Source organism: Mustela nigripes, chromosome 6 (assembly GCF_022355385.1).
Source record: "Mustela nigripes isolate SB6536 chromosome 6, MUSNIG.SB6536, whole genome shotgun sequence".
Lineage (NCBI taxonomy): Eukaryota > Metazoa > Chordata > Mammalia > Carnivora > Mustelidae > Mustela > Mustela nigripes.
This window is the reverse complement of record NC_081562.1, coordinates 104,709,317-104,721,408: the sequence shown is the minus strand read 5'-3', so window position 1 is coordinate 104,721,408 and position 12,092 is coordinate 104,709,317. Positions and strand designations below refer to the sequence as shown.

Below are 12,092 nucleotides of genomic sequence, written 5' to 3'. Positions count from 1 at the left end.
AGCCTGCTTCCTTCTCTCTCTCTCTGCCGGCCTCTCAGTGTACTTGTAATTTCTCTCTGTCAAATAAATAAATAAAATCTTTAAAAAAAAAAAAAAAAAAAAAAGAAAGGACAAGTCTGCAGAAAGGAGAGATCAATAGCGACAAATACAGCCAAGGCCATGAAGAGAAGAGATCATTCTGACTAGCAGGTTCCAGGGACCACAGCGGGTGATTTTTAGTGGAGCAATGCGGACAGAGACCAAACTGCAGTCAAGAGGTCACTGAGTGGGTGACAAAGTCAAGCTATTCTAAAGGTATGGTTGAGAAAGAGCCACCTACATAAGAAAGAAGTTAGAGAGGAAAGTCAACTACAGAAGGGTATGTTTTTAAGTTGGGAAAGACTTGAGTAGGTTTATATACTGAGGACCAAAAGCCAATGTCAGGCAAGAAGTTAAAAATAGAACACACAGGGCGCCTGGGTGGCTCAGTGGGTTAAGCCGCTGCCTTCGGCTCAGGTCATGATCTCAGGGTCCTGGGATCGGGGCCCGCATCGGGCTCTCTGCTCAGCAGGGAGCCTGCTTCCCTCTCTCTCTCTCTGCCTGCCTCTCCATCTACTTGTGATTTCTCTCTGTCAAATAAATAAATAAAATCTTAAAAAAAAAAAAAAAAAAAATAGAACACACAGAGAAGAGAGATGATGAAGCAGGGTTTCTGAGGAGGAGAAAGGGTTGGGGGTCAGGGGGACTGCTGGATCAGTGCAGCTTGAACAGGCAGAGACAGCTCATCCCCAAAGCAGTAAGAGAGGAGACATGGACGTAGACGTAGGTAACTTGCGTGGACGGGCAGAAAGGGAGCACATGTATGATAGCTGGTGTTTCCTCCATGAACTCGGAAACAAGATGGCCAGAGAGAAGACGACTAAGAAGGGGTTGCAGGCTGGTGGAGGGTGAAGGTATGGCACAGGTATGCACAGGCCAAGAAAACTGCTGTATAGTGACTAAGGATATAGATGGACAAGTTTATCATGAATTTATTCTGTAATGATATGTAACTGTGTTAGGACAATGGTTCTCAACGGGGGTGATTCTGCCTATGCCCCAGGAGAAACTGGGCAACGGCAGGCATTTTTAACCCACTGAGCCACCCAGGTGCCCCCAACGGCAGGCATTTTTGATGGGTCATGACTTGGGATGGGGGGGATGGGAGAAGAGGTGCGCTACTGGTATCTGGTGAGTGGAGGCCAAGGGTGCTACTTCAAATCCTACAATGCACAGAACAGTCTTCACAACAAACAAGTACCAAGCCCCAAATGTCAATAATGCCAACATTAAGAATCCTGCTCCAAGAGAAGAGGTAGTAGGGAACTGGGCGAAATTCTAGCTAGGGCTTGTGCTATGCAAGCAAGGCAGAATAAGCAAGGGGTCCCATGTAGGTAGTACAGTTCCTGAAGTGAAGCCCAGGGGAGCCTGGATTAGAAAGGAAGGATGTGAGTTCAGAAGCTGGCAGGCAATGCTTAGAAAACCGAACTGTCAAGGAGCTATAGAGCTAACAATGACGTTAAATGAAGTCAGGTGTAAGGGGGTGAAAGATCTAGAAGTATACAAGAGCCCGAGATATAAGAGTTTAAAGGTCCAGCAGCTGGGGGAGATTATGACCTAGTGAGGGACCCAAAATGTGTATAGGTAGCTAGGCTGAGGCAGAAAGGATAAAAAAATAATTTCTTAAATAAGATATCTGCTTATGGTTCGAGCTGGCACTGCTCTCAGAAAGGAACAGACTCAATCAGAGCCCTAAAAGGGTATAGCGTGTCATCCCTTTCACCTGCGCATCACAAGCTGCTTTGTAGAGTTCCAGTTTCTTCAGCAGGTCCTCATTTTCTTCCTCACACTCAGTCATCTTCTTTTGGTAATATTCTAGAAGCTCCTGAGAAGGGCAGAGGACAGCCAGACGATCTTCCGTGGAAGGCAAGGGAGTCGACTCCATTGAATCCAAGAAAGACATTCTCTTCCACTTGGTGGGACCACTGAAGCCACAGGGAACATCGTGTTTGGAGACAGTCGTTGGCCTGTGAGAAATCAAAAAGGACATAGTCATTCAATGATGTGAACAGTTATGAGACACTGTAATTTCTTAAAAAAAAATGTTTATGTTCTTGAAGTGCCATAATTAAGGTGCTCATAAACCTTCGAAGTTTGATGTTTCCAAGTATTAAAGGCTTACAGCTAGATTCAAAATACATGTTAAAAGAGTAAAAAGATCATTAAAAATGAAATATTACCCAAGCAAGACCCGGTAATAATCGAAAATTTAATACTATTAAGACACAGAGCAAAAGAACACATTCCACTGCTGGTGGAGTCTAACTTGACACTACATAGAGTAATTGACAGAATCTAGTAAAAACGCTATCCCTCTGTCCTAGAGAAACTCATGCATATGTGTACAAGGCAACACACATGAAAATGTTGGTAGCAACATTATTTGTAATAACAAAACTGGTAAACCTTCCAGACATCCACTCAATAGGGTAATGGATGAATTGTGGTATATTTATATAAATGGAACATTACTCAAAGTCATTAGAAACAATGGATTAGAGATATCCAAATATCAATGAATCATTCAAACAACATTAAGCGGTAAAAAGTAAGTAGATACATATGTAGAAGATATTACCATTTAAGAATGGAACTTGCCAAATGAAACTGTTTTTAGGAACAGGTACATGTAAGTGGCAAAATTATTAAGAAAGGAAATGACAAATGTAAGATTCAGGATTAGAAGATATAGCCTTAGTTAGTAACCACACAATCACACCAGCATCAGAACGTTTAAATCACGCAGACCAAGACTAGACAAGACCAGAGGCTAATAAAAGGCTAGGCAAGAAGTTTGTTTGTTTTTAGCAAACAAGAGCGTTCAGCTGAAACAATGCCAAGTCAGAAAATACGTGGTGTGGAAGTAGAAAAACCCTGTGAAAATTAATCCACTTTGGCTAACTCCCTGCAGAGACTTTATACTGGTTTCCCAAAGCTGTATTTAACAATGGAGATGGTCATCACCTTTAATAAGAATGTATAGAAGAGATATTAAAATTTACTTTCAGCTAGCACGAAGGGGGAAAAAAAATCCTACAGTTTTCTCAATAACTAAAAGCTCGTGACAAAAATGTTCTTTTACTTAATGTTTCATGTCTTCAAAGGGAAGTACTCTGGGAAATAGACCAGTGGATGAACTAAGAGGTCCTGCTGAGCTTTTGCAGTGGAAAGTTGTTGTGAAGAGGATGAGGAGGAGGATGTCTGTTGCGTGGGAAGCAGAGGGCAGAACCAGAATTAAAAGTCCCCTGCTTATGCATGCTGGTTGTCTCCTCTGTAACCCAGGATCCACGGGCACTATACCAGGCCCATTCAAACTGCCTGGATTCGGGTATCAACATTTAATATGTCCCAGTTTTGAATCCTAATGGCACTTAATAAGAATAGATAAATGACATGTAATATAGTTCAAATCCAGAGGTTGGAAACATGCTTCTAAAACCTTTCTAGTTTCTCAGCTAACTTATGCTTCTGGCTACAGAACTCTTGATTCTTTAACAACTCGCAAATAGGCAAATGTCTTACTTTCTGCAGACGGGGGTACGCACTGGGGTAAAGTTCATGCTGTCCTCTTCACACCTGTCAAATACACAAAAATTCAGAATGAAGGGTCAGGAACAGACCAAAAAAACAAAAACAAAAACAAAAACAACAGTACAGGATACACAGGTTCCATTTCCACCATCACATGCTGGTGAGAATGTGATGCTCTACAATGTAGGATTCTTTAAAGTGGTTCCAAACCTTAAAAATCTATGACTTTTGAATCTTCATAAGGCATTTATCATTACTATTTTTGAATAAAATCATCACGGCATCTAATGTTTGGATGGAGAAGCACACACAAAAGAAAAGCCTCCTTAACATGGAGGTTGTCTGCAGCAATGAAAAACGAATTGACAGTCCTTGTGCTGAAAGAGGAAGGAGATGCAGAAATGTTCCTAACAAGGTACGGTAAATGAAAATTAATTTAATTACACTAAATTTAAAATAAATACAAAGCCACTGACATCTGGTGAACTTTATTGTTTCATTTTAGAGAAAGAAAAAATTACTTTCAAGCTTTGTAAGGTCCACTTACAATCTCCATTCCAATTGCTAACGTGGGGCTTGGGATCCTCTATTTGAATAATCTTATCACAGAAATTTTCATGAAGATAACCTCACGGTCAGGGAGGGAACAGAAGAGAAGGAGAGAAGGGGGAGAGAAGAGGAGAAGAAAGGGAGAGGAAGGAGGAGAGAAGGAGGGACGGAAGGGGAGAGTTTATTTTATTAGCTTTGGGGAATGCTGGCTTATCAAGCATGCTTTGTCAACCCATTCTGATCTTGGGCATGATGATGTAATATTCTGTTCTTGTGCTCTTTTAATCTGTATGTATCTGTTTATAATCTTCAGTCCTTTGGAGAAAAATTTCATGAACAAGAGTGAAGAGACCATCACTCTTGTTAATTCTAGATCATTTTCCCGCTTGGAACCCCAGAATGCCTCTGCACCTCCTCCTTAAAACCTTTCTTCATTTGCCTTCTAGGACACCAGAGGTTCCTGGTTTTCTTTCTTCTTCACTGGTCATTAATTTTCAGTTACTGCCTTCTTTTTATAGGGCCTTGGTGACTGTATAAAGTGTCAGTTTTAGGGGCAACTGGGTGGCTCAGCCAGTAAAGTGTCTGCCTTCGACTCAGGTCATGACCCTGGAGTCCTGGGATTGAACCCCACGTCAGGTTCCCTGCTTAGCGGGGAGCCTGCTTCTCCCCCTCCCTCTGTCCTATCCCTCCCCTAACTCGTGAACTCTCTCTCAAACGAATAAATAAAAAATCCTTAAAAAAAAAAAAAAGTGTCATTCTTAAATACCACATACACACCAATGGTTTTCAAATTCCTACCTCCAGGGCTGACTCTGGCCTCCACTCCACTCATACCTATCTCATTGCCCTATTTCTTATCTCCACTTGGATGTCTAACAGGTCTCTCAAGCTTCCCAAGTCCAAAACCAAGTTCCTGATAAACACCTACCACCAAAACCTGCTCTTCTCTCACAATTCTACATTCCAGTAATTACTACCTCTATCTTGGCAATTGCTTATGACCAAAAACCTTGGAGAAATTTTACTCCTCTTGTCCTACATGCTATGCTCAATCCAAGAGCAAATCCCCTTAGCTCTACCACGAAAATATCCAGAATCAGTGGCTTATGCCCATGCTGCCCTGGTCCAACTCACTACAATCTCTTGCTTGGAGGACTAAAATAGCCTCTTTATCGGGTCTCTTTGCTTCCACTTTCAAATTCAGCCCTTGCAGTCTATTTTCAACACAGCAGTTTGATTATCTAAAATGTTAAGTCAAGGGAAGCCTGGGTTCAGTCACTTAAGCATCTGCCTTCGACTCAGGTCATGATCCCAGGGTTCTGGGATGGAGTCCCACACCCGGCTCCCTGTTCAGCAGGAAGCCTGCTTCTCCCTCTCCCACTCCCCCTGCTTGTGTTCCCTCTCTCGCTGTGTCTGTCAAATAAATAAAGAAAATATTTTCAAAAATTAAAAAATAAAAAATAAGTAAAATGTAAGTCAAAACACAAAATTTCTCTGCTCAAAAGCCTCCTACGACTTTTAATTTCAGTCAGAAAGCCAAAGTCTTTAAAATGGCTTCCAAGGTCCTACATGATCTGGCTACCCCAGGACTCTGTGGCTTCACCTAGAATTCTCCCTGTGCTCAATGTGCCACCAATGCTGGCCTCTGCTGTTCTTCAAACACGCCAGATAAACCTTTACCTCAGACTTCCACCTTCTACATCATTTATGATGTTCTTTTCCCATTTACCTATATATGGCTTTCTCCCTCTCCTTGAGGGTTTTAATGTCGCCTTCTTGGTGAAGTCTTCTCTGACCTTCTGACATCCCCTTACCTACCTTCTCTGCTTCACTTTTATGTCACTGACATAACTAGAAAATCAGTTTCTGCTTCTGTCATTCCATTAGCTTCCTTCTGCCCACCAACCCTTCAAGCATGCCATCTCTTTTTCTCATTCTCTCCTTTAAAATGACTACTCTCCTCCTTTAAACTCACTTCCTTCCACAAAGCTTCTTCAAACTGGGTGAATTTGTCTCTTGTAAAAAACAACCTAGAAAATAAAAATGGTAATTGGGTTGGGATGGTAGGATTATGGGCAACATTTTTTTTTAACAGCTTTATAGAGATATAATTAGATAATTCACATTCCATAAAACTCAAAGTGTACAATTCAATGATTTTAGTATACTCAGATACGTGCAACCCTCACAATTACAGAACATTTTCATCACTTCAAGAAATCCTATAACCTTTAGCCATCAGCCCTGTGTTCCACCTCCCCCCAATCCCTAAGCAACTACTAATCTACTTTCTATTACCTTTTTTTCTTTTTTAAGATTTTATTTATTTTTTGACAGGAGAAAGATCACAAGTAGGCAGGGAGGCAGGCAGAGAGAGAGGGGGAAGCAGGCTCCCTGCTGCACAGAGAGCCCAATGCAGGGTTCAATGCCAGGACACTGAGATCATGACCTGAGCTGAAGGCAGAGGCTTAATCCACTGAGCCACCCAGGTGCCCTACTTTCTATTTTTATAGAGCTCCTTAATTTGGACTTCCATAAGAATGAGATCATATAGTATGTGGTCCTTTTGTGGCTGGCTATGACGGATTTCTTTCACTTAGCATGAGGTTTTCAAGGTTCATCCATGTTGTAGCAGGTGTTAGTATATATATATATATATATATATATATATATATGAATAAATAGTATTCCTATATATGGCCAAATAATATTCCCTTTTATAAATACAGGTGACATCTTAAAGATGAATGTCACTGTTCCTCAACTATTTAAGAGTAACTTGGAACTTTTTCTTTTTTTTTAAATAATCTTTTGAGTCATTTGTTTGTTTGTTTTTAAAGTAATCTCTATGCCCAATGTGGGGCTCAAACTCAAGACCCCAAGATCAAGAGTTGCATGCTCAGGCCCCTGGGTGGATCAGTGGGTTGGCCAGCCAACTTTTGCTTTTGGCTTGGGTTATGATCTCAGGGTCCTGGGATTGAGCCCTGAGTCAGGCTCCATGCTCCGCGGGAAGTCTGCTCAAGGATTCTCTCTCTCCCTTTCCCACTGTTTGTGCATGCTCTTCCTCTCTCAAATAAATAAATAAATAAATCTTTAAAAAAAAAAAAAAAAGAGTTGCATGCTCAACCAACTAAGCCAGCCAGGCACCGCAGAATATCTTGGAACTTTTAAAGAGCCTTCTAAGAACCTGTAACTTCTCTTCTTCCTTATAGTAACTATCCTCATTCCTTCTCTTGCCTGTGACTACTGCAGGTCAACAAAACGGTATCTACATTCACATCTCATTTAGTTTTATAAACCTCTCACAGTCTGTCTTCTACAACATCTGGAAGGCAGCTATGCTCACCACTATACTACCAATGCCTACTATAACATCCAAATTGAAGTTATTTTCTTGGTCATTAGACATCCAAATGAATGAATTCAGCTGCTTTCTTGGTTTTCCATCCTCCACCCAGCAAGTCACTCCTCGATTTATTTATTTATTTTTAAAAGATTTTTATTTATGTATTTATTTGAAAGAGAGAATACACAGGGAGATGGAGTAGCAGGTTCCCCACTGAGCAAGGAGCCCGATGTGGGACTCGATCCCAGGACCCTGGGATCATGACCTGAGCCAAAGGCAGGCGCCCAGCCCAGTGAGCCACCCAGGCATCCCCACTCCTCAATTTATATGCTTACTTTGATAGTACTGATCACCTTTTTAAAAATACTGTAGTTCAGGGACACCTGGATGGCTCAGTTGGTTAAGCAGCTGCCTTCGGCTCAGGTCATGATCCCAGCGTCCTGGGATCGAGTCCCACATAGGGCTCCTTGCTTGGCAGGGAGCCTGCTTCTCCCTCTGCCTCTGCTGCCACTCTGCCTGCCTGTGCTCGCTTGCGCGCGCTCTCTCTCTGGCAAATAAATAAAATCTTTTAAAAAAATTTTGTAGTTCAGAGCTTGGGCTCTGAAATCGAAAAGGCTTGGCTTTCAGTCAAAGCTCTTTTCCTTATTAGATGTGTGATGAGGCAAGTTATTTCACCTCTCTACACTCGAGTTACTTATTAAAAGAGAGGGAGAATAGCATTTATAATAGGTTGGTGTAAGAATTAAATGAAATAATAAATAAAAGGGCTGAGCACAGTGTGTGACACGCCAGTGCTCAATAAATGGAGATCATTACTATTTTTACTGATAATTTTCCTCTCTTGGTTCAAAAGGTTCTGTCTTCAGCTTTCTTTTCTACTTCCTCTAATCACTTTTGTGGGAACATCATTATTCTCACTGCGTTTATGACTACCTCATTATCTAAAACACTACCTGGCACAGAGTAATAATTATCATTGAATAAACAAATGACATCTTTCAATATTCTGATTTGAATTTTCAATTATACACCCCCACAACAACTCTGTCAAGTATTTTTTATTATTCCTTAGTTCTACAAATGAGGAAATTGAGGGCTTAGACTATCCTGGAATGAGGGAATATTGGAACGCATTTCCAGGACCTCCAAATTCTACACCCCGTTTACATTTCATCCCGCTGTTGACTCCCTCTTGCTATGGCTCCCCAATCCTCCAACACCCCCCTGAAACCTTTCACTTTGCACGTCCTAACTTCCTTCTTCCGGTCCCCGCACCTACTTCTCCCTCGCTAAGTATTTTTTTAGTCTATGGCCCCATTCCCCAATCCCAGCATCCTAAACCCAAAACTCCGTACTCACGCCACACTAAGCCTCCGAGTCAGAAACCCCAACCGAAAAACAAAACTTAAATCCGGTAGCGAAGCGGCGCCACTGAGTGTGCACGAATCTGTCCAATCGTCCACGAGTTTACACGACCCTTTGGATTGCGCACCAATAGGAAGGCTATTCACACAGAGACACGCCCCCCCCCCGTTCCCCGCCCTTTCTCGCTACGGGCCTAACCGCGCAGAGATCGCCGGGAAGTGTAGTTTTACTTCTGCACAGAGCTTCCCCGGTTGGAGGATGTAAACCGATTGCCGCCCAGGCCGTCTCAGTACTGGCAGGGTGCTGTTTGGGGTCAGAACGCACTAGTTCTGGGCACACCCAGTTTAAGCTTGCTCAACTACTTTCTTTTCATGAAAAATTATGCAGGCACGCGATGCATAATTATGGAATGGATCACAGGATTACTATATGTTGCAATTTATAAGCTTATATTAAGGTGAATTTTCTAAGAAAATAGTTTCTTTTTCAATGACCTAGTTGCCTAGAGCCAAGATAGGACCTGTGGTTCACTTTCTACAGAGAATTATGTATATAATGCTACTAATTTTGTCAGATAGCAGACACTACTTCCTTTTCCTGAAATTTGTGAAAGATTGGCTTTAATCATATTAAGCTAGTTCAAAATCAATTGTAGTCAGGCACCTGGGTGGTTCAGTAGTTAAGCATCTGCCTTCGGCTCAGGTCATGGCCCCAGGGTCCTGGGATCCAGCCCTACATGGGGCTCCCTGCTCTGCAGGAAGCCTGCTTCTCCCTCTCCCACTCCCCCTGCCTGTGCTCCCTCTCTCACTGTGTCTCTCACTGTCAAATTTTAAAAATCTTAAAAAAAAAAATCAATTGTAGTCTCATCTTTCCAGAAGAGCAAGGTGTAGGGGTAGGGTAAAGGCACTTCATCTCAGAGCTGCAGCTACTGCTGTGGAAAAGCTGGGACTTCTCACTGGTGTCACTTGACGTCTTCTAATTTACTTTTTTCTGTCTTGTGATTTCTTATGATTTTTCTCTGTTAGTTACATCAAGTTCTTCCCAGACATTAAAAAAAAAAAAATTAGATCTTCCCAGACATATGAACTCAGTATTTTTGCCTCTCTTTTGGGCCTTACATTTTAAAAAAGCAAAACAAAACCATGGTGATCTTATTTTCATACCAGCTCTTATATATTATATATTCTATAAGATATTCTATCTATTTCTACTCTGTGTCTCATTACCTTTCACTTGGGCTACTACTACTACAATAGGTTTCAAACTGGTGTTTTTTCCTTCTCCAATCCATTCATAAAGGTGATTTTTTTTTTAAAGCACACTTCTGAACATGTCACACTCCTGCTCATAAATTTTTGGTGACTCCCTAAGAGTAGAGAATAAGTCCAGATAGTAATATGGCATTCAAATACTGACACATTCTGACCCTATTTATCTCTATTATATAATAATTAACTGGTTATTTTCTGAGTGTAGTATGGACTTCCTAGTTCTATGTCTTTTTGTTGTTGTTCGTGTCATATATCCAGCATCTGGAAGAGTGCGTGGCACAAAGCAGATGCTCAAAAGTTGTGGCCAAATGAATAAATGCATGTGTAACATTTTTCCCTACACATGTATTGCCTCTCCTGTTGAATTGCTCTTCTTCTTCCACTCTATGCCAAGGTTAATGTGTCATCATTCATTCAAATGCCAAAGGGTTATCCTCAGCGCCCCCTCCTCTCTCTCACAAACAACCACCTAACATCGAACTGATTTTTTTTCTTTAAAGATTTTATTTATTTATTTGACAGACAGAGATCACAAGTCAGCAGAGAGGCAGGCAGAGAGAAGAGGAAGCAGGCTCCTTGCTGAACAAAGAGCCTGATGCGGGGCTCGATCCCAGGACCCTGGGACCATGACCTGAGCAGAAGGCAGAGGCTTTAACCCACTGAGTCACCCAGGCACCCCTGATTTTTTTGTTTTCTTTAAAACACTCTGTTGGCAGAGGATCAATCAAGAACAACACCTGAAGATTTGGGAGGCTGCAATGATAATTCATGCGAAGGAAAAGGCCTAACTAAACAAGGAAGGCAATGATGGGAATATGAAGAGGAAAATGGGAGATATTTAAAAGTTCCAACTGACTGGATCCAGGACAAGGATACTAGCTGGAGTAGCTGACATTAATCAGAATGGGAAATACAAGGAGCACCTGGTTAGGTCAGTTGGTGGAGAGTGCAACTCTTGATCTTGGGGTTGTAAGTTTGAGCCACATGTTGAGTGTAGGGATCACTTAAAAATAAAATCTAAAAAAAAAAAAAAGAAAGAAAGAAGGAAAAAAAGAAAGAAAGAAAAGAAAAGAATAGGAAATACAAGAAGAAGAATATGTATGGAGACTATGAGAAGAACAGCCTGGCAAACTCTTACTTGGTATATTCTCCTGCTCTCGGGCGCCTGGGTGGTGCAGTTGGTTAACCATCTGACTTTTGGTTTCCACTCAGGTTGTGATCTCAGGTTTGTGAGATCAAGCCCATGTCAGTCTCTGCACTCAGCAGGGAGTCTGCTTGAGACTCTCTCTCCCTCTCCCTCTGCCCCTCCCCCTGGTCACATGTGTGTGCACTTGAGCTCTTCTCTCATAAAATAAATATTTTTTTAAAAATTGTATGGTCTCTTACCTTAGTTGAGCCCTCAGAAGCAAAGAACAACACTTCTCAGGAAACATTTGCTCCTTCCCCTATTTCCCACAGTATTATGTGGGAATATATAATATTACGCCCACTTTGGGCTTTCACAATTTGCTTTAAGCCCTTAAGGAAGCTCTCCTAACTTTCTCTTTGTTTCCCAAAGTCACCAACTGCTTTAACTTCTTGCCTTCTCATTCACTTACTTAACAGCACTGTACTTGTACTTGCTTCCTTCCCCCCTGCTTCAGAGGAAGGGGTATCTCTGTTTCCATCATGTGCTAGTTTCTTCATCTCTTTAGGGACTTCCATTTTTCTCTTATTATCTTCAACCACCTGTTCTCCATTAGTTCTTCCTTCTCAGTACTGAGACCCACTTGTCTGTACTAGTTTCTGAAGACTTTCTTCCATTCTCTTTCAGGAACTTCCATCTTCCTGGTGCCCAACCTTTCCTCCACAGTCAAGAACCTTGAGTCTATGCTTTGCTTCTTTTCTTACCTCCCATTCACTTCTCAACTTCCAGAATTTAAGCACAACCCAGGAAAGACAGTAAAGGACTT

General features: G+C 41.6%; 1 protein-coding gene across 4 annotated transcripts in view; it reads right to left on the bottom strand.

Annotated features, from left to right (window-relative positions):
• Positions 1–8,966, bottom strand: part of CCDC77 (coiled-coil domain containing 77) — a 28,123-nt gene extending 19,157 nt beyond the window's left edge. For 3 of the 4 annotated variants that reach the window (XM_059403851.1, XM_059403853.1, XM_059403855.1), the window contains exons 1-3: positions 8,864–8,966; positions 3,601–3,654; positions 1,802–2,045 (exon numbers count right to left, since the gene is read on the bottom strand). In XM_059403851.1, coding sequence (XP_059259834.1) covers positions 1,802–2,045; positions 3,601–3,638 — 282 coding nt within the window. In that variant the 5' untranslated portion in view covers positions 3,639–3,654; positions 8,864–8,966. Of the gene's footprint in view, positions 1–1,801; positions 2,046–3,600; positions 3,655–6,133; positions 6,189–8,863 lie in introns of all 4 variants that reach the window. The other variant, XM_059403852.1, reaches the window with a different exon arrangement.
• Positions 8,967–12,092: the final 3,126 nt, after the last annotated feature.